General features: G+C 36.1%; 2 protein-coding genes across 2 annotated transcripts; both read right to left on the bottom strand.

Annotated features, from left to right (window-relative positions):
- Positions 1–14764: 14764 nt before the first annotated feature.
- On the bottom strand, positions 14765–19846 carry LOC137715044 (uncharacterized). Its single transcript, XM_068454259.1, has 7 exons — positions 18738–19846; positions 17621–17860; positions 17052–17141; positions 16780–16929; positions 16506–16630; positions 15532–15661; positions 14765–15015 (listed from the first exon to the last, which is right to left on the bottom strand). The coding sequence occupies exons 1-7, from the start codon at positions 19302–19304 to the stop codon at positions 14890–14892; spliced, it is 1428 nt and encodes a 475-aa protein (XP_068310360.1). The 5' UTR covers positions 19305–19846; the 3' UTR covers positions 14765–14889.
- Positions 19847–20972: 1126 nt separating this feature from the next.
- Positions 20973–24678, bottom strand: LOC137715045 (BES1/BZR1 homolog protein 4-like). Its single transcript, XM_068454261.1, has 3 exons — positions 24107–24678; positions 21586–22340; positions 20973–21499 (listed from the first exon to the last, which is right to left on the bottom strand). The coding sequence occupies exons 1-3, from the start codon at positions 24320–24322 to the stop codon at positions 21496–21498; spliced, it is 975 nt and encodes a 324-aa protein (XP_068310362.1). The 5' UTR covers positions 24323–24678; the 3' UTR covers positions 20973–21495.
- Positions 24679–26214: the final 1536 nt, after the last annotated feature.

Raw genomic sequence — 26214 nt, 5'->3', positions numbered from 1 at the left:
AAAAAAAAAGACACCGAAAAGACAGAGGAAATCAAATTACAGTTAAATACATACCACACCAAAAAAGGTTGGGCCACTTTCAAAAAGGCACCTCCCCCCCCTCCCCCCCTTCCCCAAAAACCAAAAAAAAAGAAGTCACTCCAGTGTACTGTTATCTGTTAACGATTTGCCAAACGGAAATTGCACGCTTATATTGTTCGTAAAGAAAAATAACATGCTTCGCATTGTTGATAGAGGGAAATTACTTGTTTCTACTTTCTACTACTGTTGCCAGTTGGCAATTCGAGAGTGGCTTGAATTGTCAACTATCAATACCTGAGCTGAGATATTAATTTGATCCATTTTATGTATGCATCATTTGAATAGTTGTTTTGACTAGAACGCGTTATCGTTTTTATTTCATATGCTGACAGTATACCTACCATTATCTTCATTCATTAAGTTCACTCGTTGCGAATTAAATACAAGTATTTACATGCAAAACCAATCCAAGTACCATAAGAGTATCTTTAATACAAAGATAAAAATGTACAGATTTCAATTTCTTTTTCTCTCTTAAACTAGCGGAGCCCTCTTAAAGAAGTAAATAAAGACGTAAATACATTTTGCTTACGTTTTTTGGCAAAAAAAATAAATTTAAATGCTCATTTCAAATAATTTTGCATCTTCCATTAAATATGCTCTGAATGTCCCCAAGAGAGAAAAATTAGGTCACATGAAGTAGTGCACATGATTAAATTTAACAAAAAAAAAAAAAAAAAACTAGCGGATTGTATGTCATGGAAAATATAAATGTGCATTGCAATGCGTAAAGGATGAGATTTTTTATGGATTAGAATGTGGAGAACCAAAATAATGACTTTTAGTAACGAAGAAAGTTGAGGGCCTACTATAAAACTAATTGGCAATATGAAGAGTAGTTCAACTTACTTATGAATCTATATAAGGACATTACTCCTCTAATCAATGTAAAATTCACTTTCAATGTACTCCACCATTTGCTAACAAGGGGATCTCGGTTATTTTATGATAGAAGTTGAGGTTGCACCATAAAAGTAATTGTTAATATGATGGAGAGTAGCGCAAATCTTTATAAGTAGATACAATGTCTATTCCTTTTCCAATGTGAGATTCACTCTCAACTTTTTATATATACTAGGCCCGAAAACATTCAAATAGCATTATTAAAACTTAGCTGCCAAGTATGACAAGTTTTCAAATAGAATATTTTCTAAGCAAATACAATATTTTCTATTCTTTTTCCGAAGTAAATCAATCTTCTCGTCGAAAACAAATGACAAGATTTCAGTTTCTATGCTGAAGCAAGTGATCTAATGTTGGTATTGTAATTATGAATAAGAAAATCAATTTGATCAAATCTACAAGGACTGAAAGGACAAGGTCATGCGAACTGTTAATTTCAAACGTAACAATTACATTCTTTGATTCATTTTACAACAATATTTCTACACTATTAAAATGAATATCAATAGAGGAAGTAAAAATGGTTTATGAGTTTGTACGTTTAATGCTAAGTTTAGTTATGTTGAAGATCAATCAAATAGTTTGCCAACCTCTCAATTAGGCAATCTCCAATGGAGAGGGCTAAACGTCTAAAAGCCAAAAAATAGCCTGATTTATCCAAAAACTCATCTGTAACTGAAGATTGGGCTATAATTCTATGAAGCTACCAGACCATTATTTGGCCAAATGGGCATCAGACTAGCCAAATTTAGCCCCTTCTTGGCTTTTTTTTCTGGGCTCAAATCCTCAGTTGCAATAATTTATTCAAATTCAACGGTTAAATTTGAAAACATTCAAATGTAGTTTAATTAAATTAACCATAAATTTAAAGTATAAACTTAAAACTGGTAAATATAGCTCCTTTGGTTGGAGATGATATATGAGTATGGTTGGAGATGATATATGAGAATGATTTGACACTGTTCATTTAAAAATAATATTTTATAGGGCTATAATTCTAAACGGAGCTATATTTAGAACTTTCGGTTGGAAATGACCTTATGTTCTCTCGATAAATCTAGATCAGGGTTGACCGGATAAATACCATGGGCAGATGCATCATGCATATGAAGCAGCTAGCCCATGACCCTTTAGTTGACTCAATTTAAATATGGATGTCACTGCAAAATAGGATTGAAAATATTTCCTCATTGTATCAATCTCATTACATGAGGGATTTGGATATTCATACTCAGAATTGAAGAAATAGTAGGCCCAACGGTTAGTGAAAATATTGCTAGAAGTTTATAAACTTTCTAGAAACTACATAATATCAACTCATATTTCAGTTAAGCGTAAACATCGGAACGTGATATCAACAGTCCGAACTGTTCATTTTTCTACATCCGCAAAAAGATCATGTTTTCAAAAAAGAAAATTTGAAAAACCAAATCTGGTGAGAAGAATAGGGTGTAAATGACAATCCACGATTAAATATAAATCTAGGGTTTATCTGTTATGGTGTCGAATTTTAGAGTTGAGCCCTTCACGAAAGTTATAAAGTTTGTCATTACGAGTGATTTATATTTTTTGTTTACATTTTTCACACTTCTATATTAATTATTATTAATTTTACAGTCAAACAAAAAACTATTCATGAGGGTTTGGAAGGTTTTAAAAATCTAAACAATGACGTAACCATTATCTAAGTGTAGAGGGTGCAATTATGAGCGTTTATATATTCTTTCACATTTTTTTTAACTAGTACATTAATTATTAAGAATTTTTATTTATTTTGAGCTCCCTTACAAACACAATTCATGAGGGTTTGTAGGGGTTTAAAAATTCAAATGACGATATACCCATTGTCAAAGTATAGAGGATGTGATCACGAATGTTTGCATACTTTTTCACACTTGTAAATGAATTATTGTAAATTTTATAATGTGCTTTGGTTTTAAATTGCTTTGTAATTTTAATGTGCTTTGGAAATTTTTAATCTCACGTAATGGCTATTGTAGTAACTATTAAGGTTTTTATATTTTTTTGTTTCTTTGGAACAAACGATATTGCCTACATGGTAGAGGACGTGGGCTTAGCCTTACAATGGGTTAGCAATAATGTTGTTTAAACTCGTATTTGGCGAGAAACGAACCTATGACAACCTAAGACCTCTCTTACAAGTGAAGAGAAATACTACTAGACTATAGTAGTTTATAATTATCGAACTAACATTTTTCTTAATGGGTTGAAATGGGTTACCTGCGTGGAAACCCATTATTAGCGGTTCTTAGCTTGTTATTCGATAACGACCCAATTAGTTATCGTGTTGACCTAAAACCCGTTATTGCCGTGTCATGTTAACAAATTGTGTAAAAAATTGTTTGATCTACCATTTTCTTAGGTTTTATTGTGTCAAATCATTTGACAAATTAATTAAACATGTTAAGTAAAGATTGATTAACATATGATATAATATAAGTCATAAACCGCGCTATTCACACGGCTGCATAAGATACACTTTGCTATACCTAATGGAATCGACTTATTCAATTGCAAACAATTCAGCTTCGAGGCTATGGAGTTTGGAACTCATAATTGCATAAAAAAGATCGATTTATTTTTAAAGTCTCTATTTATAGATTATTTTTACAAAAATTCATTTAATTCGAAATTATTTATCCATTTAGTTGTTACGATAAAATTTTAATGTTTTTTAGAACATACTATTCGTCAAGTTATTTGAAGTCAATTAGCTAGATATCTTAAATATTTACGATTTGGCTAATATATTAGTACGAATGATCTATAAGGTGCAATTTGAAAAATAAACGGTTCAGATTGTTGAAGTGTGTGAGCGCCACCAAAAAGAAACTGATACGATGTGAACCGAAGAAAGAGGATCCTCTCCGGATCCACTTTGTGGGGATCTCATCCTAACCGTTCATCGTACATCGTGCGGTTAATTTTCATTAGATACTATTTGTGTTTAATTTTAAATAAAAAAAGTCAAATGATTTCTAACTGCACGATATACGATGAATGACTAAGATATGAGGATCCAAAGTGGATCCAGATGGGATCTAATTCCGTGAACCGACATGCGTGTAGAAATAACACGGATGCATGCAGCTTTCTCCAATCATGTGTGGAAATTTGCAAGTCACCATCCAGGGCTAGCCCAGGCCTAATGCTAGCAGGGCGACCGTCCAGGGCCCAAAATAATTGGGGGCATCAAAATTATTAGAGCGGCATATTTATATATGTTTTCATAAGAGTATAAATTTATAAAATTTGGTTCAATGACAAAGAAATTGAACTAGAACTGATGGTTTTGTTGTTTGAAATTAATGAGGAGGTCTTGAGTTCACAACAACATGTGTGCTTATTTATTTTTTAATTTTTACAAATTTCTTTTCATCATAAGAGTATAAATATATAAAATTCGACTAAATGATCAAGAAGTTTAATTAGAATCAATGGTTTTTGTTGTTTAAAAATTAACAAGAGCTCCTAAGTTCGAAATGCTAAGTGCATGTTTATTATTTTCAATTTTTACAAATTTTTGTTTGGTTAATTTATTTTTAATTAGTAGCTAGTACCTATGTGGGTTGTTATTTTTAAACATTTGTTCAAATTCAAGTCTAATATTCAACAAAGAGTCACGCGTTGACCAAATTTTTAGACCAAATTTGCAAATCATATGACGTGTCATCAAAAAGTTTAATTTAGTACCCATTTAATACTTATACATATCAATTAAGGACTCAAAAAATCATTATATTTTTAGTTCCATATTGACAAGGTTAGTAAATAAGAAAAAACACCTCATGATTTATACAAAAACACTTTAAAAGTTCAAATAGAAAACAAAACTCATATCTATCTACTTGTAAACCTAGAGTTTTTTTTTGTTTCCTTCTCACGATACAAAATAAATTATTTTTTCCGTGTTTATAAATTATTAAGTTTCAAGTGTTTTTCTAAGTATAATTTTATCGTTGTCTTACGTGTGAAAACAAATAATTTTCTTATATAAAATGAGGGCAAATTTTTTTACGTCACCCCGGGCTTCAAAAATCTCTAGACCAGCCCTGTCACCATCCACCCATGAATATTTTTCATCATGGATTTTTTCGTCGTTCTTTTGTTTTACATACTAAACGAAGAAAGAACACTGTTACCAGTCGCCAGCACACTTGCAATTAATTATTTAATTCACAAATCTGCATACAAACATGTACCTATGAAAAGTTCTTTATAAATAGCCAAAATGGTCATTGAGATTTGCATAACACATCACTTTGGTCTCTGAGATTAAAAATCAATAGAAATGGTCCCTGAGATTGTCCACCATCCATCATTTTGGTCATTCCGTTAAAAACTTCGTTAAGTATCCCAGAGCTATTGGCTGGAAGTTTGGGCAATTTTCAAAACTTCGTAACTTAATCGTTTCTTAACCAAATTTGACCCATAATATATCAAAATGAAGATAGGAAAGTGTACAATAAGATTATACCTATTTGGAAGCTCAATGGTTGCATGATATGGCCAGAAAATAGCCTGAAAGGTGATTGATCCGTGGGAAAATTGGAAAACTCGCCGAAAACTGGGTAAAATTTAAATGTTCATAACTTCTTCAATACTCAACGAAATCAAGTGATTCAACCATAAAATCATACTTCTCAATGATACGAAGAGAATGGTACCCTTTTCGATGGCTACATCACCGTGGTTTTGCCGGAAAATGGCTTGAAAGTGGCTAACTTGAGACCAAGATAGCCAATTTCGAGCCGTTTTTCGGCCAAACCATGGATATTTAGCAGTCAAGAAAGGTACCATTCTCTTTTTCTCGTCAAGAAGTATGATTTTTGTTTTTGAATCACTCAATTTCCCTAAGTATTGAAGAAGTTATGAATGTTTAAAATTTACCCAGTTTCCGGCAAGTTTTTCAATTTTCCCGTGGACCAGTCACCTTTTAAGTTATTTTCCAGCCATCTCCGGCAAACATTGGGACTCCAAATAGGTATAATCTTATTTTAAACTTTCCTATCTTCATTTGATATATTATGGGTCAAATTTGGTTAAGAAACGATTGAGTTACGAAGCTTTGAAAATTGCACAAACTTTCGGCCAAGGGTTTCGGGACACTTAACGGAGTTTTTAACGGAATGACCAAAATGATGGATGGTGGACAATCTCAGGGACCATTTCTACTGATTTTCAATCTCAGGGACCAAAATGATGTGTTATACAAATCTCAAGGACCATTTTGACTATTTAGCCTTTCAATTATTTATAACTCTTTGGCTCGAAGCTTTCATCTTCAAATCAATCAGTCAAGGCATTGAAGCTGGACGTTATTGACATTGAAATGAAACCCTAGGTAAACCTAGTGCCCAGCTAGCTAAGTTGAGAGTTATGGGATGCCATAACTGAGAATTAATCCAAATATCACAAGTAATCAAATTATCATGCATCTACCAAAATAATAATAAATGATAAAGATCATCTTCAACTTGCGTAAGTAAAATAGGCCGCAACAAAATTAATGTTCTTATGAATTATATGTAAATTTGTAATATTGTCCGACCACAAAATCAATGAGTTCTAATCAAAGTGTTGTAAATTTACATCACAAATATGCATATTCTGTCTATACCTTTTTATATTCACGTCTAGAAGTGATTCTCAATTGATTCATTTGTTCTAGAAGTGATGGCCTAGCTTGTACAAAATTGTGGAACAACTATTTTGAAGAGTTAATTAATATCGTTCTTTGTATTACCTTGAAATGATGCAAAAGATTTTGAATATTCATACATAATCAAGGTTTTTTGGGAAGAAATTAAAGACACATTGTCCTAAAAACAAAGCAATGCATCTCTATCATCTCAAGGATAACATTATCAATAGTTGAAACTACTTCATCCACGCCAAGCCTTCACTCAATGAGCATGTGGATGTTGAATTCCATTTCAGCCTCCTTAACTCAATTCTAACACACTATGAACACATAGTAGAATATAAAAACTAGCGTCATGTGTACTGAAGAAAGTTGAGGTTCCATCATAAAATAAATTGACAATATGAAGAGTAGCCCAACCTCTTATAAGCCCATGCAAGATCTCTCCTCCCATCAATGCAGGATTCATTCTCAACATGTACATCATGACATTTAACTACATTAATTCAATTCTAAAGTTGCTTCTTCTGAACATGGGGTTATAAGTATCAAACTACCTGCTTTACAAACAACACAATGCATCTCTGTCATCTGATTCAATAGCCACATTATAAATAGTTGAAACTGCCTCATCCATGTCAAGTTTCACTAAATCAGCATGTGGAGGTTAATATCTATTTTAGCCACTCTTAACTCGTTACTAGCACAATTTCTACACATAAAATGGAATATAAATAGTAGCTGATGTAAACAACATGGACATTAACTTCAGTAAATTCAATTTTGAAGTTGATTTATATAAAAATAGGGTTATAGCAGTGAGTAGGCGAGCTGGGCCAACCTAGTCCATTTATAGGCGAGCTGGGTCAACCTAGTCCATTTATAGTCAACCACGTTTCAAGATTAAGGTTGTCATTCAATTGGACAACTAGGCACAAAATCTGTGTTAATATAGCAAAAAGTTTGGTTTACATCCATGAGGAATCCATTCATAAAGATATCAAGGCTACTTATGTGCTACTTGATTGAAATCGAAACACAAAGATATTTGGCTAGGATTTGGCCAAGCTTGATGAAGACATTATAAAGCACATTGTCAGAGAATTAGACAATATTATTGTTCATGAAGCACATTAGAGATCTGCTTATACTGGGCAGGGAAATGAACGACTGTCATTCCTTACAGAGATATCTATGGGCCTTTTATATCTTCGATTAGTGTGGCACCAAGCAACTTTTGCCTATGTCATAGAATATCTGCAACTACTCTTTCATCAAAGGAGTATCTGGTAATTCCTTTGATTATCACATGAATCTAGTTTCTAGTCATTTGTCTCAAGAAAACTCGTATGTTCACCAAAACTTGTAATTCGGTATTCATCAAACATCATAAGATATATGTATGACTGAGCCTTAATTCTTTCAACGCGTATGTGGTGCATGAAAATGACCTTCCTTGCTTCTCAAAACCGAAATGTGAGTTGGGTTCATATAATATTTTTTCATGAATATTGATAGGATGCTAGAACCATCTTAATAAATAAAGAACTACTTTATGGGAAGCGAGGCTCTTTGACAAGAATGCATTGAAAGACATAATCTTTTATCCATAGACGAATGATAAATGAGGAATATTTCATCTGGTTGGTTGTATAGTCTAGTGGTTTATTGATACTTTTGTTGGATGTAAGTTAGTCTGCTAAATCTCTATATTCTTAGGATTGTTTAGCCAAATGATCAAGAATAGAATATTGTGTGTTTGTATCTGCTTTCTTTTGTTTATGAATTAATAGTTTATGAGCTTAGAGTCAAGGTATGAATGAGATCTAACAAACATACAACAACTTATGAGTTTATGGTTGTGATAAGGTGTCATACATATGAGTTATAGAGTATAAATCTTTAATAATGTTCTTGTCACACGTGCAAATCATTCTATATTTATCAATTGTGGATGTAGGAAGATGAAGTTGAGAGCCATACATATGCAGATGACTTAAGCACTGCCGAAATATCAGACTTTGTTCCATTGTCTCAAAAGTAGGGCTATAACAGTATGGGGGTGTACATGGACAAGTCTGATGCAAATTACATTACAACAAATGCATTATCTTTGAATATGATCGGTCTAAATTTTTATCAAACAGCGCACGTTGCCCCTCTCTCACTCAAGTATTATGCCATTTGCATGCTAAAAGGTAGCTATAAAGTGCGGATTTACTTTTCCAAGATAATGTTCACAAATGACCAAACATTTAGAAAGTTTCAGAAACGCTTATTTGACATCTCAATTCAAGTGAGTACAATTGAGTTTTTGTTATTGGTGAATTATTATTTATCATTTGTGTTTCTTTGCTAGTTTATTTACAATTTTTACTTTGCTATGCAGTAAATTTGGTAGAAGCAACATGAAAGACATTGTCGAGAGTTGGACCATGAAAATCCCTTTGATGAGGGGTAGATTTACCACCAATTTTTAGATGTAGACCTATTTATTTAAGTTCTAATTGTTCATCTTGATCTAATGGTTTAAGCCTTAAGTTAGTGCTGCCTAGTTTTCCTTCTCTATCTGATATATTGCTTCATGTAGGCTTTCTTTCATCATTTGAACAGAAATTCACCGATTTGATTTTACTGCCATCTGATTTTGTTTTCCTTACTTTTTGGGAGAGAGAAAGAGGTAGTGTGTAGATAGTTTTAGGTGTACAAGTATATTATACCCATTTTAAAAAGTTTGTATGTTTGCAACAGGGTTTAGTTGCAATTGGTACCCTATTGCATGACTTCTCTCTAGTGGAATGGAAATATGAAACTGGAATTATTGTTGTTACATATGATTTTGTGGTTTAATTCATTTGTAGGGTAATTTGGTTTGGAAAAACTTTAATATTATGGACAAAGCAGGATGTGTTGGTAAGGGTATTGTCAGAGAATTCTACAATATTATTGTTCATGGTAGCACACTGGTAATCCACTTGTATTGGGCAAGAAAAGGAACGATTGCGATTCTTTACTCAAGTGTTTGTGGGCTTCTTATATATGCTATTAGGATCTCACCAAGTAAGTTTTGCCTATATTGTAGAATGTTTGCAAGAATTGTCTCATCTAATAGATTTACTTTAATAAAAGCATACTTGATTTGGTAGGCCTTGATCCTCCAATAGAAAGTGTAAGTAGCATACCGCATGGTAAGAGTCATGTACCTACAGGCACAATGGTTGGAATTAGCCTAATTGTGTGCACTATAACAGTCGTCATCATCGTCATCATATTACTAACACTTGATATTCTTTGGAAGAGAGGCCTTCTAAGATGACAAAAAACATTGGAGGATGGTATTTCTTGTTTCTCTGTTATACTGTTTATCATTCAATTCAATACTTGTAATATGAATAATTGAAACTGCCTCATCCAGGTTAAGTTTCACTAAATCAACATATGGAGGTTAATATCTATTTTAGCCTCTCTTAACTTGTTTCTAGAACAATTTGAACACATAAAGTAGAATCCAAATAGCAGTACGATGTGCATAACATGACATTCATTTCAATAATTCAATTTTGAAGTTGTTTCATCCAAAAATAGGGTTATAGCACTACGTATGAGTAGGCATGCTGAGCCAACTTAGTTTATTTATATGTGAACTGGGTTGACCTAGTCCATTTATTGGCGAGCACATTTCAAGCTTAAGGTCTTTATTGGATTGGACAACGAGGCACAAGATCTGTGTTAGTATAGTGAAAAATTTGGTTTACATCTATGAGGAATCAAGTTTGAAGGTCATTCATAGAGATATCAAGGCTACTTAATGTGCTACTTGATCAAAATCGTTACCTAAACATATTTGGCTATGAATTGGCCAAGCTTGATAAAGAGGATATAACGCGCACAATGTCAGAGAGTTCAACAATATTACTGTTCATATAGCACACTAGAGATCCCCTTATACTGGGCAGAGAAAGGAACGACTGCATTCTTTACAAAGATACATATGGGCCTCTTAATATGTGATTCGTGTGACACCAAGTAAGGTTTTTCTACGTTGTAGAATATCTGCAACTACTCTATCATCAAGGGAATATCTCTTAATTCCTTTAATTATTACATGAATCTAGTTTCTAGTCATTCGTCTTATGATAACTCGTAAGCTCACCAAAACTTGTAATTCAGTGTTCATCAAACATCATAAGATACATGTATGACTGAACCATAATTCTTTCAACGAGTATGTGGTGCTTGAAGAATGACCTTCCTTGCTCCTCAAAACTAACATGTGAGTTAAGGTTCATTTAAATTTTTTTCTTTCAAGGACATTGATAGGATGCTAGGATCATCTTAGTAAATTGGTTGGTTGTATTGTCTAGTGAAGAATCAAGTTGAGGGTCATACATATGACGAAGTTGAGGGTTATACACATCATTTTATATTTATTAATTGTGGAAGAAGGAAGATGAAGTTGAGGGTCATACATATGAAAATGACTAGCATTGTTGGACCATCAACCTTTGTTTCATCGTCTTAAGAGTAGGGCTATAGTAGTATGGTGGTGTACATGAACAAGTTTGATGCAAATTACATTGCAACAAATGCATTATCTTTAAATATAACTAGTCCAAATTTTTATCAAACATCTCAAAATGCCCTCTCTCACTCAAGTAGTATGCCTTTTGCATGCTGAAAGGCAGCTATAAAGTGTGGCTCTATTATGTGCCAATTTGAACATATAAAGTAGAATATGAATAATAGTATGATGTGCACAACATGGACATTAACTTTAATAATTCAATTTTGAAGTTGCTTTATCCAAAAATAGGATTTTAGCAGTACGTATGAGTAGGTGTGCTGGGCCGACCTAGTCTATTTATATGTGAGCTGGGCTGACCTAGTCCATTTATAGGCAATCACGTTTCAAGCTTAATGTTATTATTGGAATGAACAACGATGCACAAGATCCATGTTAGTTTGGCGAAAAGTTTGGTTGACATCCATGAAGAATCAAGTTTATATGTCATTTATAGAGATATCAAGGCTACTTAATGTGCTTTTGATCAAAATCATTACCCAAAGATATCTGGCTATGAATTGGCCAAACTTGATAAAAAGGTTATAACAAACAGTGTTAGAGAGTTTGACAATGTTACTGTTCATGGAGCACATTAGAGATCCCCTTATACTGGGTAGGGAAAGGAACAACTGTCATTCCTTGCGAAGACATCTATGAGCCTTTTATATCTACGATTAGTGTGACACCAAGTAAGTTTTGTCTATGTTGTAGAATATCTGCGTCTTAGTAAGGAAAATATGCTAATTCATTTGATTATGACATGAATCTAGTTTCTAGTCATTCGTCTCAAGAAAACTCGTAATTTCACCAAAAACTTGTAATCCGGTGTTCATCAAATATCGTAAGAGACATATATGATTGAGCCTTAATTCTTTCAACGCATATGTGGTGCTTGAAAAATGACCTTATTTGTTCCTCAAAACTGAAATGTGAGTTTAGGTTCATTAAAATTTTCTTTTATGAACATTGATAGGATGCTAGAATCATCTTAGTAAATTGGTTGGTTGTATAGTCTAGTGGTTTATTGATACTTTTGTTGGATGTTGGTTAGTCTGCTAATTCTCTATATTACTAGGATTGTTTAGACAAAGGGTCAGAGTTGAATATTATGTGTTTGTGTTTGCTTTCTCTTGTTAACGAGTTGATGGTTTGTGAGCTTAGAGTCAAGGTTCTAATGAGGTTTAACAAACATCCAACAACTTATGAGTTTATGGTTGTGATATGGTGTCATACATATGAATTTTGGTGTATAAATCTTTTACTATTCTAGTCACACATGCATATCATTTTATATTTATCAATTGTGGATGGAGGAAGACGAAGTTGAGGGTCATTTATATAAAGATGACTTAAGCACTGCCAGATCATAACACTTTGTTCCATCATCTCAAAAGTAGGGTTATAGCAGTATGGTGGTGTACATGGACAAGTTGATGCAAATTACAATGGAGCAAATGCATTATCTTTGAATATGACCGGTCCAAATTTTTATCAAACAACGCCCGTTGCCCCTTTCTCATTGGATTGGACAACGAAGCACAAGATCTATGTTGGTATAGCGAAAAGTTGGGTTTACATCCATGAGGAATCAAGTTTGAAGGTCATTCATAGAGATATCAAGGCTACTTAATGCACTACTTGATGAAAATCTTAACCTAAAGATATATGAATATTGATAGGCAAAGCTTGATGAAAAGGCTATTACACACATTGTTAGAGAGTTCAACAATGTTACTGTCCATGCAGCACACTAGAGATCCAGTTATATTGGGTAGGTAAATAAACGATTGTCATTCCTTATAGAGATGTCTATGGGCCTTTCTTATCTGCAATTTGTGTGACATTAAGTAAGTTTTGCCTATGCTATAGAATATCTGCAATTACTCTCACATCTATTAGATTTACATTTACTCTAATAAAAATATACTTGTTTTGGTAGACTTTAATCCTCCAACAGGAAGTGTAAGTACCATATTGCGTGGTAAGAGTCACGTACCTATAGGCACAACTGTTGAAATTGGGTGTTTTACATCAGTAAGTTTTCCCCATGTTGGAGTATGGTATTTCATGTTTCTATGCTATATCATCTTTTCTTTTCATTGTTCCATTGCTTAGAACATCTCTATCATTTGATCAACAGCCGCATTATAAATAGTTGAAAATGCCTTATGGCTCGTTTGGATATGCTTTTAAAATGATTGAAAACGTTTTTGGTGAAATTGATTTTGTATTCTTAAAGCACTTTAAGTGCTTTTTCGAAAAAGCACCAGATATGTGCTTCTTGCAGGAAGCACTTAAAGTGCTTTTTCAGGATCTACTTGGATTTTTACTAAGGATTGGTTTCAAAAATATTTTTACCAAAAGCGCCTTCAGCCATTTTAAAAGCATATCCAAACGAGCCCTTATGCATGTCGAATTTCACTAAATCAGCATGTTGAGATTAATATCCATTTTAGCCTCTTAACTTGTTACAAGCAAAATTTGAACAAATAAAGTAGAATTTAAACAGTAGTGTGATGTGCACAACATGAAACTTAACTTCAATAATTCAATTTCGAAGTTGCTTCATTAAAAAAAAAAAAAAAGGTTATATCAGTACTTATGAGTAGCTGAGCCAAGCCGACCTAGTCCAATTATAGGCAAGCACGTTTCAAGCTTAAGCTTGTTATTGGATTGGACAACGAGGCACAAAATATGTGTTGATGTTGGGAAAAATTTGGTTTACATCCATGAGGAATCAAGCTTGTAGGCCATTCATATCGAGATATCAAGACTACTTCATGTGCTACTTGATGGAAATCTAATTCAAAGATATCTAACTATGAACTGGCCAAGCTTGATGAAGAGTGTAACACAAATTGTCAGAGATTTCGACCCACTTACTGTTTACATCCATGAGGAATCAAGCTTGTAGGCCATTCATATCGAGATATCAAGACTACTTCATGTGCTACTTGATGGAAATCTAATTCAAAGATATCTAACTATGAACTGGCCAAGCTTGATGAAGAGTGTAACACAAATTGTCAGAGATTTCGACCCACTTACTGTTCATGTAGCACACTAGAGATCCACTTTACTCCGTAGGGAAAGGAACCACTGCTATTCCTAACAGACGTGCCTATGAACCTCTTTCTGATTTTCTATCGTACATCTTAAATTCCTGACAACTTTTACTTGTCAGATTTTAAGGTTGATACTTTGGAGGAGGGGCGGGGGTAGGGGGCCTATCTGCTGGTGCTATTACCCGTACTGTAGTAGCCGCATTTGTGTGTGTTGTATCATTGCTGGTAAGTAACTCTCAGCCAAATCAAAGCAAGAGAACCGTGAATTTGTTGACGAGATAGGCATATGATATCAGCTTTGCAGCACCCAAACCTCGTGAGGCTTTTCGGTTGCTGTATTGAAGGAAACCAGTTGCTGCTTATATATGAATACATGAAAAAAAAACTCCTCTTTAGAAGGCCAAAAATTTTAATTAGTGAACATTACAAGCAAATAAAAAAATAAAAATAATAAAAAAACTAAAAGGTAAAAGAAAATAAGCAGTGAAACAGGTAACATTGGTATAATTAGCAGTAGAACATGATTCACATATTCACATGTGGTATTGTTTTCAGAGCTTGAGACTGAATATATACACTTGCATTTTGCACACTCCATGGGGCCTAAGCAATCAAAATTCGAGAACATTATTTAACTGAATCGAGAAGTAAGGTCGACCAACATTGGAAAGAGGAGTATCCACTCTTAATACGATCCCCGAGTCCCCGACATTTCCATTCCATTTGGATCTGCCAACCTGAATACACAAGACCATACAATAAAGAAGAAGATATTAAGAAACAAATGAGTACGAGAAAGTACGTGTTTGTATATTGTAAATTAACAACTTGTTGCAAGTACAACTTATAGTAAGAAAATAGGAGTAGGATTCTATTTTCTCCTAATCTTTCTTCCCTTCGCTCCCTCCTCTTTGAATGGTTACGATTGTAAATAAATAAAGCTGAAAGGCTTACGCCTCGCCTTGCGAGGCATAAATGCCTCAACTTATGCCTTCGCCACTGGAAACATTGCTTTATACAACAATGAAGCAAACAGCTTTCCAATGAATATGGTCTTTAGTAACTCTTGTATTTTACTTGGAAATCATGAAAAAACCAGAGTAATAAAATTTTCTTGAGATGTTTACATGAAATTAAAAGCTTAAGAATTTAAAAGGTGACAAGCCTTGCTCTACGTTGTGAGAATAAGTGAGATCCCAGAGAACTAAAGGATAAAAATGATAAAATATGCACTGGTGTCAGCAATAACATACCGATACTGAAGCAAAAGCAGAAGGATGTGCTGTGAATGCACAACCACATATCAGATTCAGCTGCTCCTTCACTGAGTGAATGAGCTCTGCCCGCAAACCAGGATTGCTTCCGCCAAAAGTGGGACATAGACTGACCATTTTAAAATTCCATGAAACATGTCAATACCAACTATCATGAATGTTAAAATTGCACATGAAAATGAAAGGTGACTATGCATGTGTTACTTGACCCGGTTAAAAAAAAGCCAATATTAATGATGTGCACACGCTTCACAGGGATGTAAGAAGGTAGTTTAAAACATGCTCAGTACAAATTTTCCCTCGGCAAAAGAAATCTGATGTGAATTAACCCTCTAATGATCAATATCACAACTTAGGCCACATAAACATTGCAAGTCAAAGATACCAAAGTTTCCAACCATTTTGTAAAGCTACATGCAGACACGCATCATATGCATGTATCACCTCGTGTAACTCTATGAAATATCACAACAAAATTACTTTTATTAAGCTCTAATTCAACTTCAGAACACACCTTTCGCCCAACCCAACTAACAGAATCATAAATAGCAGGGAAAGAATTAAGATTGGAATGGGAAAGTCCTGCTGGAACCATCAGTGACCTCAAAGACGTCTTTTGGACCTAGCCCTTTTAGGGTAAAAATATTATAATGTTATTCTTCGTATTTTGGTGCAATTTTTTGTCCACAAGACAACATGTGCAGAGGCCAGAAGGGAACGGTAATAGCACTTAAACATCATATTATCATGTGATCCAGAACAGCATAAGTAACATTCATTTGAGTATTTGACTGGGTTATTAATTATTAACTTATCATAGAAACCAGTATCAACAACCAATATACCTCTTTTCCTGTAAACCCTCAACATAGCACAAGAATGCAAGAGAAGAACTTTTATTATGGAAAAACAATAATGTACAGCTAAAATATACAGAGACGTCGTAACCTAACCTGAACTGTATTGTAGGCCTCACCATGAGACCAGATCGCTGCCAAGCCAAGGCTTGTGAAAGACCCAGTGTAAAAGACTTGTCTGGCCATTGTATCACAGGTGTGATGCGTGTTCCCCACTTACTCTGAAACAAAATAGATTTAAATAAACTTAACTCAAATAAAACAACATGACTAAGTGTAAAATAGTCTTTATAGGTACAAATTGAAAACAAAACTACACAAAACTACTACACTTATTTGTTAAAAGCATTTTCCTAGTTTGCAATCTAACCTTGCGAGAGAAACTGAATCTCATTTCTCCAGGATATTGACCTTGAGCTTGTAGAAGGCCACCACAAAGAGGTAAGAAAGCACTTGTACTAACTCCTTCACCAGATATATATGTAAATTGCCCGTTTGGAAACTGTAAATCAACAAATGACTGGGCACAGAGAGAACATGAGATCAGTGAATCAACCCCAGAAACCTAATAATAGTGTTGACACTGAAAAACAAATAAATGAGGCACAAAAATATGTATGCTAAAGTAAGTAGTCAACTTACACAGGCTAAAGGTTTCAGGCAGACCATTGACATTAAGAGCCACCTTCTGTGTTTTGACCACACGGCCGGACAAAGAGAATGCATCCCATTCTGATAATTGAAACAAAAGGGTATATGAGAACATGTCAAGGAAACTGGAAGATGTGAAGAAGCATCAAGCTGCTATACATGATATAGTCCCTCAATAGTTCACCCAATTCGTTTTACTTTCTTGCACACCTATTGGTGCATTTGATACTCTCCTCTGGTGACTTCTAACGAGACTTTCACTTATTATAAAACAGTCACACACAAGGTTTTTCCTTTCTTATGCTACTAGTGATGCACTGACAAGATTTTCAAACAATTAAGAATAATGCAAGGTAGAAAAGCTATTTCAAATAGTCAATTTTGGATGTCGAGGGAAAAGTGATAAGTAGAGCACAACTCGAACATAATTCAAACTTGAGTTCCAATTATCCTTACATCTCTAGATAGATAGTACCCCAATTCAAATTTATGGTTAGCTTTGATGAATAATTAGTTTTATACTTGCACGTAACAAATTGGTCAAAAGAATTTGATCATACCTTCTTATCATAGCCATACCAAAGTAGGTGTTGCTTTGACAAATGCACAGGAAGAAGAAGAGTTGCATCACGAACAAAGAGTACTGGCCCAAGCTGGACAAGGAAAAGTGATGAATTGTCATTTCTAGATGTGGAACTGCCACTAGAAGCCTCTACTCTCCATAAGTCTCCCCTTGCAAGGAAAGAACTTTCCAGCTTACGGGTTCTAGTATCATAACTTGTGGTGGTATTTACAGTCCCCTGCAACCCAGCACCCCACCAAAAAAAAAAAAAAAAAAAAATTAAAATGCAGTCGGTAATTGCAGTACCAAGACCAAACATATAAAATTCCACACGATTGCAACTAATGGTTTGGGCAATAATTAATAACGATAAAGTAATGACAATGATAGCAACAAATTGATAGTGGTGACAGGATATCGGTAATGATCACCACTAGTTCAACTGACCAGTAAAATATAGATGTCAGTCCAAATACATTTCATGAGTAAATTTCCCATATCAATCAAACTTCTATATATCATAAACACAAACATATAGTAGAAATTCCATTTCATGAAATTATTAGACACCCTGTAGATTATAGGCAATTGGTTATAGTTTACTATACCACTTATCATAACACTACAAAACTACCCATAAGAAAATAAAAATAGCATCCATTCAACAATTCTCCTCATCAGGATTTCTGGTTTGGCATACAACCTATCCTCAGAACAAAAAGAATCATACAACCTATCCTAAACTTACTGCACCGTGCATAAGAAAAAAGACTATAGCATCCTATCACGAATTCTACCATCAAATGAATTATTAAGCACCTTGCTAATACATCAAATTGGTAAACTTTAATCTAGGACCTATCACATGACAAATTTCCCATACCAAAAACATATAGAGCAAACTTTCACTGCTATCAGCACTAAGTGATTACCTATGAAACACAATCATGCTCTACCATAATTCATACGTAATTGTAATTCCTTTACTAGTGGTTCTGGTTCCTTAACAAGTTACAAATGTAGTTTGGCATCTCCAATTAGAAATGAAAGGTGCAACTAGTTCATACATAAAAAACATAAGTTACATACTATACTAGTTGGTTGAAAAAACTTACCAGCGGTCTACCCAGAACACCAGCGGACCTTAGATTCAAGCCACCAAGTTCTTCATCCACCACACCATCAGGGCCACCATCACTCTCCACAGCCCTGAAATCCTTCAACCGTTCCTTCAGTGGCCCCAAATCTTCCTTACCACTCAAAATCATATCGGTTCTCTGCTTAACCTTATCCGAATCCATCCGAATTACTGCCAAATCAACATTCTCATCATGCCTAAACGGTACAGGTAAGGTCCTAAAGAACTGTTGAACCATCCCATTCAAGCACGCACCAAAATCCGCCCCTGCTTGCCCAATCCTGTTACCGATATCCAGAATCGCCGAAACCCCATTAATGCCCGGGTTCTCAGCCACCAACCCAACAAAATCCCTCTTACCAAAACTCTGGTTCGGGAATTCAAGGTCGAAGAGTTTCGATGTGTTAGGGCTTGGCCAATGAAACGACGGTGGAGTGATATGAGACTGAATCAAACCCGTGAATCCCTGCGTGAGGCGATCCGCCAAGTCCTGCCCATGGCGCTGCACCTCCTCCCACGCTTCGAAGGACCTCTCGACCGACATTTCGACGAAATTTGAAAGCTTTTCCTGCTATTCCTCTGAAACAATCAGAGCTACTTCATACCACAAACCAACGGGACGAATTCTCGAACCAAAAACAATGAAATTTGGGATGTTTAGCCACTGATTAAGTCAAACAAATCTAAAACAGTGAAATTACAATCCCAAGCTTGAAAATTTGAGCTCTCGGGATCAGGGTGTTCAGTTCAAATTCGAAAAGGAAAAAGCCCAGATAAGTGAAAAGAAAACTCGGAGCTCGGAAATGGAAGCTGTCGAGCTTCTAGGGTTTTTCAGTCAAAATTCGCAAACAAAAAATCCCAAGCTTGAAAGGAGAAAGCGAAAATTGAGAAGGAGAAGTTAAAACTTGAATCTTCTGTGAGCTCCAAAGAAGCAACTGAAGACGAAAAGAAAGGGCATGGCCATTAATGAGGGTTTTTTATTTGGGAATTGCGATGGAGAGGAGGTGATTGGCTGGACGGAAATTGCGTAGGGTGCGTAGTGCGCACATAGTTTCCGTTACCGCTACGCTGGAGGGGAAAGGATGGTGTCATTTGTGGGGATGTGTGTCGAGTTAAGGATAGGGGTGAATGTTAGGCTCCACAGTTTGGTGGATGTAGAGCCCGTCACAGACCAATTACAAATTTTATTTAGATTTTTAACAAATTTAAAATATTTTTTTTGGGCTGATTTTAGTTTCGCCCCTTGTACTTCAAATTATTATTTTTTGTTGGTTCAACTGCGCAAAATAGACATGCGTAAATAATTAGGATTTAGGAATTTTCTAAAAAAAAGAAAATTACTTAAACAAATTAAATGTCGTCGACCAACAAAAAATACATTAATTTGTATCTAGATTTTATGAACTGGAAGAGAATTTTAAAATTTCCAATTGTTGATACGACCACGCTGATCAAATATTGATGCCATAATCTACAAGAGCCTGGCATGGGATCTTCATTAATACTAATTGGTGGTGTCACAGTTGCTTTATATAGAAAGTAAATCTGGCCGGAGTTTTGTACAAGAAGTTATTTCACTCTAGTAGAGTGCCGAATTTGCTCACGTCACCACCATTTTAAGAACTAAATTACAATTGTCACTTATATTACAGTTCAATGACATTCCTCTTTAGTTGTAAGTAAGAAGCTGAGGTTTGAATCTTAGAAATGATGAGTTCACAACTGTTCCTCTTTACTTGTAAGTGAAAAATCTTGTGTTTTCCGGCTTTTCTTTTAGTCAAAGATAGTAAAAATATGAAGATTCAGAGCGACGAGGTTTGCTAACCTGCACACATTACTCTGCATCAAGTGCGCATACCCCAAAGGAAATTAAATCCCAGACTTTCATTTTTATAGCTTAAAAATTGAGCGTCTGTGAGGAGTTGATATGGACAATGCGCAGAGAAGAAAAGCTGTCAAAGCAACATACCGTCTGTGAGCGTTTGTGGTCCACACCAGATGAAAGGAATACCTCTTTTCTTTGTATAACAACAAACTCTAAAAGAACATAAATTTGTCGGGCAAATATCAATCACCGCAAAAGTCCTTAGCTTCGTACATGTAAGGAGTTATTCGTCCTTTCAGCTGGCAATGAGATATTTTGTACGTGTTGTAATGAGAAAATGTTTGTTACATGTCAGGAGCCAAGCAATGTTTTTGAAATAATATAGACACGGCCAAGAAACTGGATAATTATGCCAAACACACAAGTATATTGTCAAAGAATATACAAAAGCCAATGGAAGAGAACACTATAAATCTATTCACTCTTGGAGAAGGTTTGACAATTGAGCTATAGCCTAAATCCCCTTTGGTCATTGAACAGTAATTTCAATGGCATAACACACAACACAGGCGGCAGCAGCAGCCAATTCATACATGTACATGGATTCCTTCCAATCAAACTTAGGTTCTAATAAACAATGACCCAAAGGATTGTATAACCACCCCCCGTACCTCGAAATAACTAACTAAATATGACTCGGGAGAAAATAAAAACTAGGAAAGAAGAACTGATAAAATAAATGGAAAAGAGAGATCGATTGTGCTCACCCTGATTCCTTTTTCTCTTCCCTTTTATCTGGAAAAGGACGGGCAAGGAATCAAAGTTTTTCCTCTAACAAGTGATCTTTCAGTTTGTGCAATCTTTTTTCTGTGACGTAACATGATTCAAGTTCACTTCTTTGTGCAGTCTTTTACCTGTAAATAACATGGTTTAAGTGAGCAAACGAACAATTCAGAACAAATCACTTGATGTTGCAAATCAAATGTTTATGGTAGCACACCTTGTTCTTGAGCTCCCAAGAGTGAGCTCCAGATCATCTGATCCAGAGTCTTCGTGAATCTTCTCTCCTTCCCATGCCTTAACCAGTCCTGCTGTATTGCATCCAAATGCAAACTCATCAGAAATCACCTCAGACATTGGGATGTCTGCAGCATGATCGGAGCCAGCTGCAATGGCAGGAGAACAAGTCCCACTTTGCCCTGGAGTCCACAGGCGGGATCCACCACCGGCTGAAACCTCGTCCTTAAACCCAAATGGGTTTGAAGAGACAAGGCTGAATGTTGGAGAAGTTGGTCCATGGGGAATCGGAATCCCAGCAAACCATTCTGGATCAGGAACAATCTGCCGTCCAGGGCTTGGTGGAGTAGAAGATGGCAGGAAGGGGTATTTCTGCGCAGCCCAACCTGGGCGAGCAGACTGGCCATCCCAGTCAGTTCTCATTCTCGGCGTCCTGGCAGTTGGGGAGCTTAATGGAGGGGTAACAGGAGCACTGATAGAGCCGCTGTGGATGTAGAGGTTTGGTAGTTTGGAAGAGGAGGCTGAAGAGGATGCAGATGAGAGGTTTCTGAGCCATGGGATAAGGGATCTGCTATCAGCATTTTGATTAGCAGCATAGGAAGATGATGTTGGGCTTGGGAAGGAGGAAGAGCCTGGGCTGGGATTGTACGAAGCACAATTACTTGGGTGGAAAGACGAGCTTGGGCTAGCTACTGTGGATCCACCCATCACGTCCATGCGTTCAACCGGCTTGCAACCCTGCATATAATCGAAGATGATTAGTGGCACATAATAAAAAAGCTAAATAGTTAATAAATTTCAGGTATAACCACAAATCTGAATGGAACTTGAAGTGAGCTATAGTCAAAGTTTCATTAAGAGAAAATTAGGCTGAAAATAAAACAAATTTGGAAGAACCCTCATCTGTTATGACCTTAAATCTAAGTCCATATCTTAAATGCACGTGTGTGCGCGCGCGCGTTATTTTGTTAAATTCTAAGGGCCATATGTATTGAGGTGCCAGGTTGGGTAGTAGCAAGTAAAGTCCTATAATTTAATCATTTATCATGCCCTAAAAGCAGGCAATGGTGTGATATTATGGTGATAGAATGATTGCAAGAGAGCTAGCTAGCATAGCTGTTTGAATCCAAGTAACTCCTCTTTCAGAGGGAGGGAATACTGAGAGCAATGCACACCCATGGAAAATGTTGGCCCAAATTTTCAGGTATAACAGTCAACTATACCATGAGCAGGGAAATCTAGCTTCCAACCATGTTTACCTTACTTTCCAAGCAATGCAAAATTCAACCGTGATCCCTTTCAGAAACACTTAATCAGCTATGTTGCACAAAAAAGGCAGGTGTGGAAGCATCAACGTAAACTCAATGAATCATCTCTTTTACTAATCTCGTATAAAAACACCACTATCAGCTGATTTGAAGTCTTGAACCAAAACCATATTGGGAAGACTTCAACACCACTACATTGTCTCTCAGGGGACATCTTCAGTTAACCATTAACCAATATTCTCGATGCACGGGAAGTAACTTAACTCAATTACACTTGTAAGGCGTGATTCTAAATACTCGGCAAATTACTCTACATAGGCTTTTCAATCCTAAATAATCAGCGAATTCCATAGCACCAAAGTGGCTAAAAAAGGTACCTTGCATAACAAGCAATTTAATTGAAGGATATTAACATATTATGGTAATAAAAAGTTTTATAATATGTAGAGGAGTCAAGCTGGCATACAAAGTAAAAGATCAAAAATTCAGAAAAGGCTCTGCCTTTGTTTCCCATAACAAGGTAAAAGATCAAAAATTCAGAAAATGGCATACAAAGCAAGTGGGCATTTTGGGCAGTAAAGTTTGAAAGTAATTTGTAAAGCGCATCTTCATCGCCTCGAGATCTACGTAGCTCCCCTGGGGTTTCAGACAGCAGAGTCTCCCTCCACACAAAAGCATGGAGAAAGAGAAAGGGAATCTAGTGCTCCCACGCGAAAAAGCGATCTCGCAGAAAAGAAAAAGTGAAAAAGAACAGGGCTGACTATATCTAACGTACGCCACCCCGCACAGTGAATTATGTTACCCCGGCTAACGTGCGCCGGTAGCAATTTCCCGGCCAACACGGGCCGGTGAACCCGGCGCTAGTTAGCAACTTCTGCTAGAATGCGCCACTAAAACATAGCTCCTTCAGAGCAGAGCGATCGTACTTCCTCACAGGTCATCTGCATGATGATCATTGATCAACATTCCGAACCAACCCCCGCTCCGTCGCGCGCACGTTAGCACATCCCGCTAATATGCGCGGTCGGCGGAGTTTAAAAGCTTAACGGCAACTACCGTTCGAGTTAGCAATTTTTCTCGAGCTTAGCGACAACTGCCGTTCAAATTTACCAATTTTTATTGAGTTTTTCTACAGAATTTAGTATTAATCAATCAATCAAGGTAGAAATTTAATGGATACTGGTAATTAACAATTGAACAGCGGTTAAAAAGAAAGGAATTTTGGTTTTTTTTTACCTTGCGGTAAGTGGTACCGTCCAATTCGACGGTCCAACCGGCCTCGTCGCAGAGAGCCTTGAGGACCTCATTGTTGTCGCAGTGCTTGGGGAGCTTGTAGTTTCCATACATCCTCAGGCCTGCAAATATCTTCGCCGCTATGGCCCTCCGCCTCCTCTCTCTCCTCTTGTTGTTCTCTCTCTCCTTCGACGTCGGCAATCGCGTCCCCGACGTCATCTCCGATCAAGCACCCCCTCGCTCGCTGGTCCTGAAACGACGCCGGCAGCTGTTAAGATTGAGCTGATAACTGAGGAGTAGTGTCAGAATCGAATCTTCGGAAGCTGAGGGAAGAAGCTCGGGCGAGACGACGGAGTTTGACGGAAGAATTTGGAGTGGGATTGGAGTCGACCGGGGACTTGAACTTGTGGAGGATCGGTGAATTGGATCGGATCTGTGGGGCGGGTGTTAATCGGGTCGGGTTAAGGGGCTGAGGGGAGAGCGCTGTCCAAAATTGGACGGGAAAATGCGAAGTGAAAGCAGAGCAGGAATGTCTGGGATTTGTAACGAGAGAGATTGTGGGAGAGGACTTGTATTTGCTTTTATTTTATTTTTAATCCATGCAAATAAAGTTGACCCCAAAACGATGACGTTTGCCCCTAGCGGAGCATCCAGACCAAAAGACAAAAAAGCTGATTAAGCGTTTATGGAGGTGAAACCTAATTTCACAACCGTCTCTGTCGATTTTCGACACGTGTCCCCATCTCTGCGCTTCGTCCGCAACTGTCTCTGTCCAAAACGATTCGTCGTTTTTTCATCAATTATTTTTCGTTTTCGATTGATGAGGAAAATAACCACGCACTTGTGAAAGTCCGGCGCACGTGCCGGAGTGTTGGGGGTGTTTGCTCGATCGCGATGCATGCGTCACGCATGGCAGAACTTTCACGTGACCGCACGCCAACAGCACCACCCTGCGGGTCCGACATTGGTTTCTGTTGGATCCACTGCTCTCGCCAACGCGGAAGAAATTGACTTAGATAAGACTTCGTTGTATTGAAGACATTTTGACGGAAGAAATAAATGACAACTACCTTATTTTGTTCAACAAGTTGAAGTTGAAGGTTACTCATTAAGAAAAATTGTCCTTTTAATCCTACCATTTTTAAAGGAATTAGTACAAATATATTTTCTTTATGACTAACCTTCAATTTAGACAAAATAAAGACAAAATAAAGAGTTGTCATCCATTTCTTCCTTCACAATATTTTCAATATAAGGAATAGCTTTATCCAAGTCAATCATTCCTATTAAAACATGCCTTAAATCACACATCTGAACAATAACCATTAGGTTAAATAATCTAACTCTTATCAAATGTGCAATTTTTTTTCTTTAAAATATATTCAGATGTAAAACTTAAACGTGCATGTTTAATATAAACAAGAGAAAAAAATCACTCAGTATTACGGTCTAGTAGTATTCCTCTTCACTTAGAAGTGAGAGATCTTAGGTTTGAATCTCGTGGATAGCGAATTCGATACCAAATTAAGCTGCCCATTGTGTGGCTTAGTCGAACTCCTCCTCTTCTTAGTGTAAAAAATATCGGTGTACTAAAAAATCTCTTCTTAGTGTAAAAAATATCGATGTACTAAAAAAAAAAAACTATATATATATATATAAACAAGAGAAAGTCCGGTCACAACCGCCATCAACCTTGCGCAGTTATGCTTATAAAATCCCTCAAAAAGTACAAATCCATTCAAAAGATTATGCTGCCGACTTCACTAGTTCTCGTAATTAAAAAAAAGCATTTTGACGTACAAAATCACAGATATTCAGACAATCAAATACTTAGTTCTTGATCTTGTGCTCAATTTGTCGGGCAGAATAAATTAAATTAAAATGCACATGTCCGCTATTGCACCAGGTCTCGAGATCGATTCCTTATTTATAATACTGCTGGTATCAAGGGAACTGGGTTTTTTTTTCTATGTTATTCTATGATTCTGTTTACATATATGCAATTTGTTTTGCCTGCCTACAACTCTACTGCTGTTTCTGAACAGGAATAAATGGTCGGTCGGATTCGAGATATCAGCACATGCTGATGACCAAATGAAGCAAGCAAGAAG

This window comes from Pyrus communis, chromosome 14, assembly GCF_963583255.1.
Source record: "Pyrus communis chromosome 14, drPyrComm1.1, whole genome shotgun sequence".
NCBI lineage: Eukaryota > Viridiplantae > Streptophyta > Magnoliopsida > Rosales > Rosaceae > Pyrus > Pyrus communis.
This window is presented reverse-complemented; position numbering and strand designations above follow the sequence as displayed.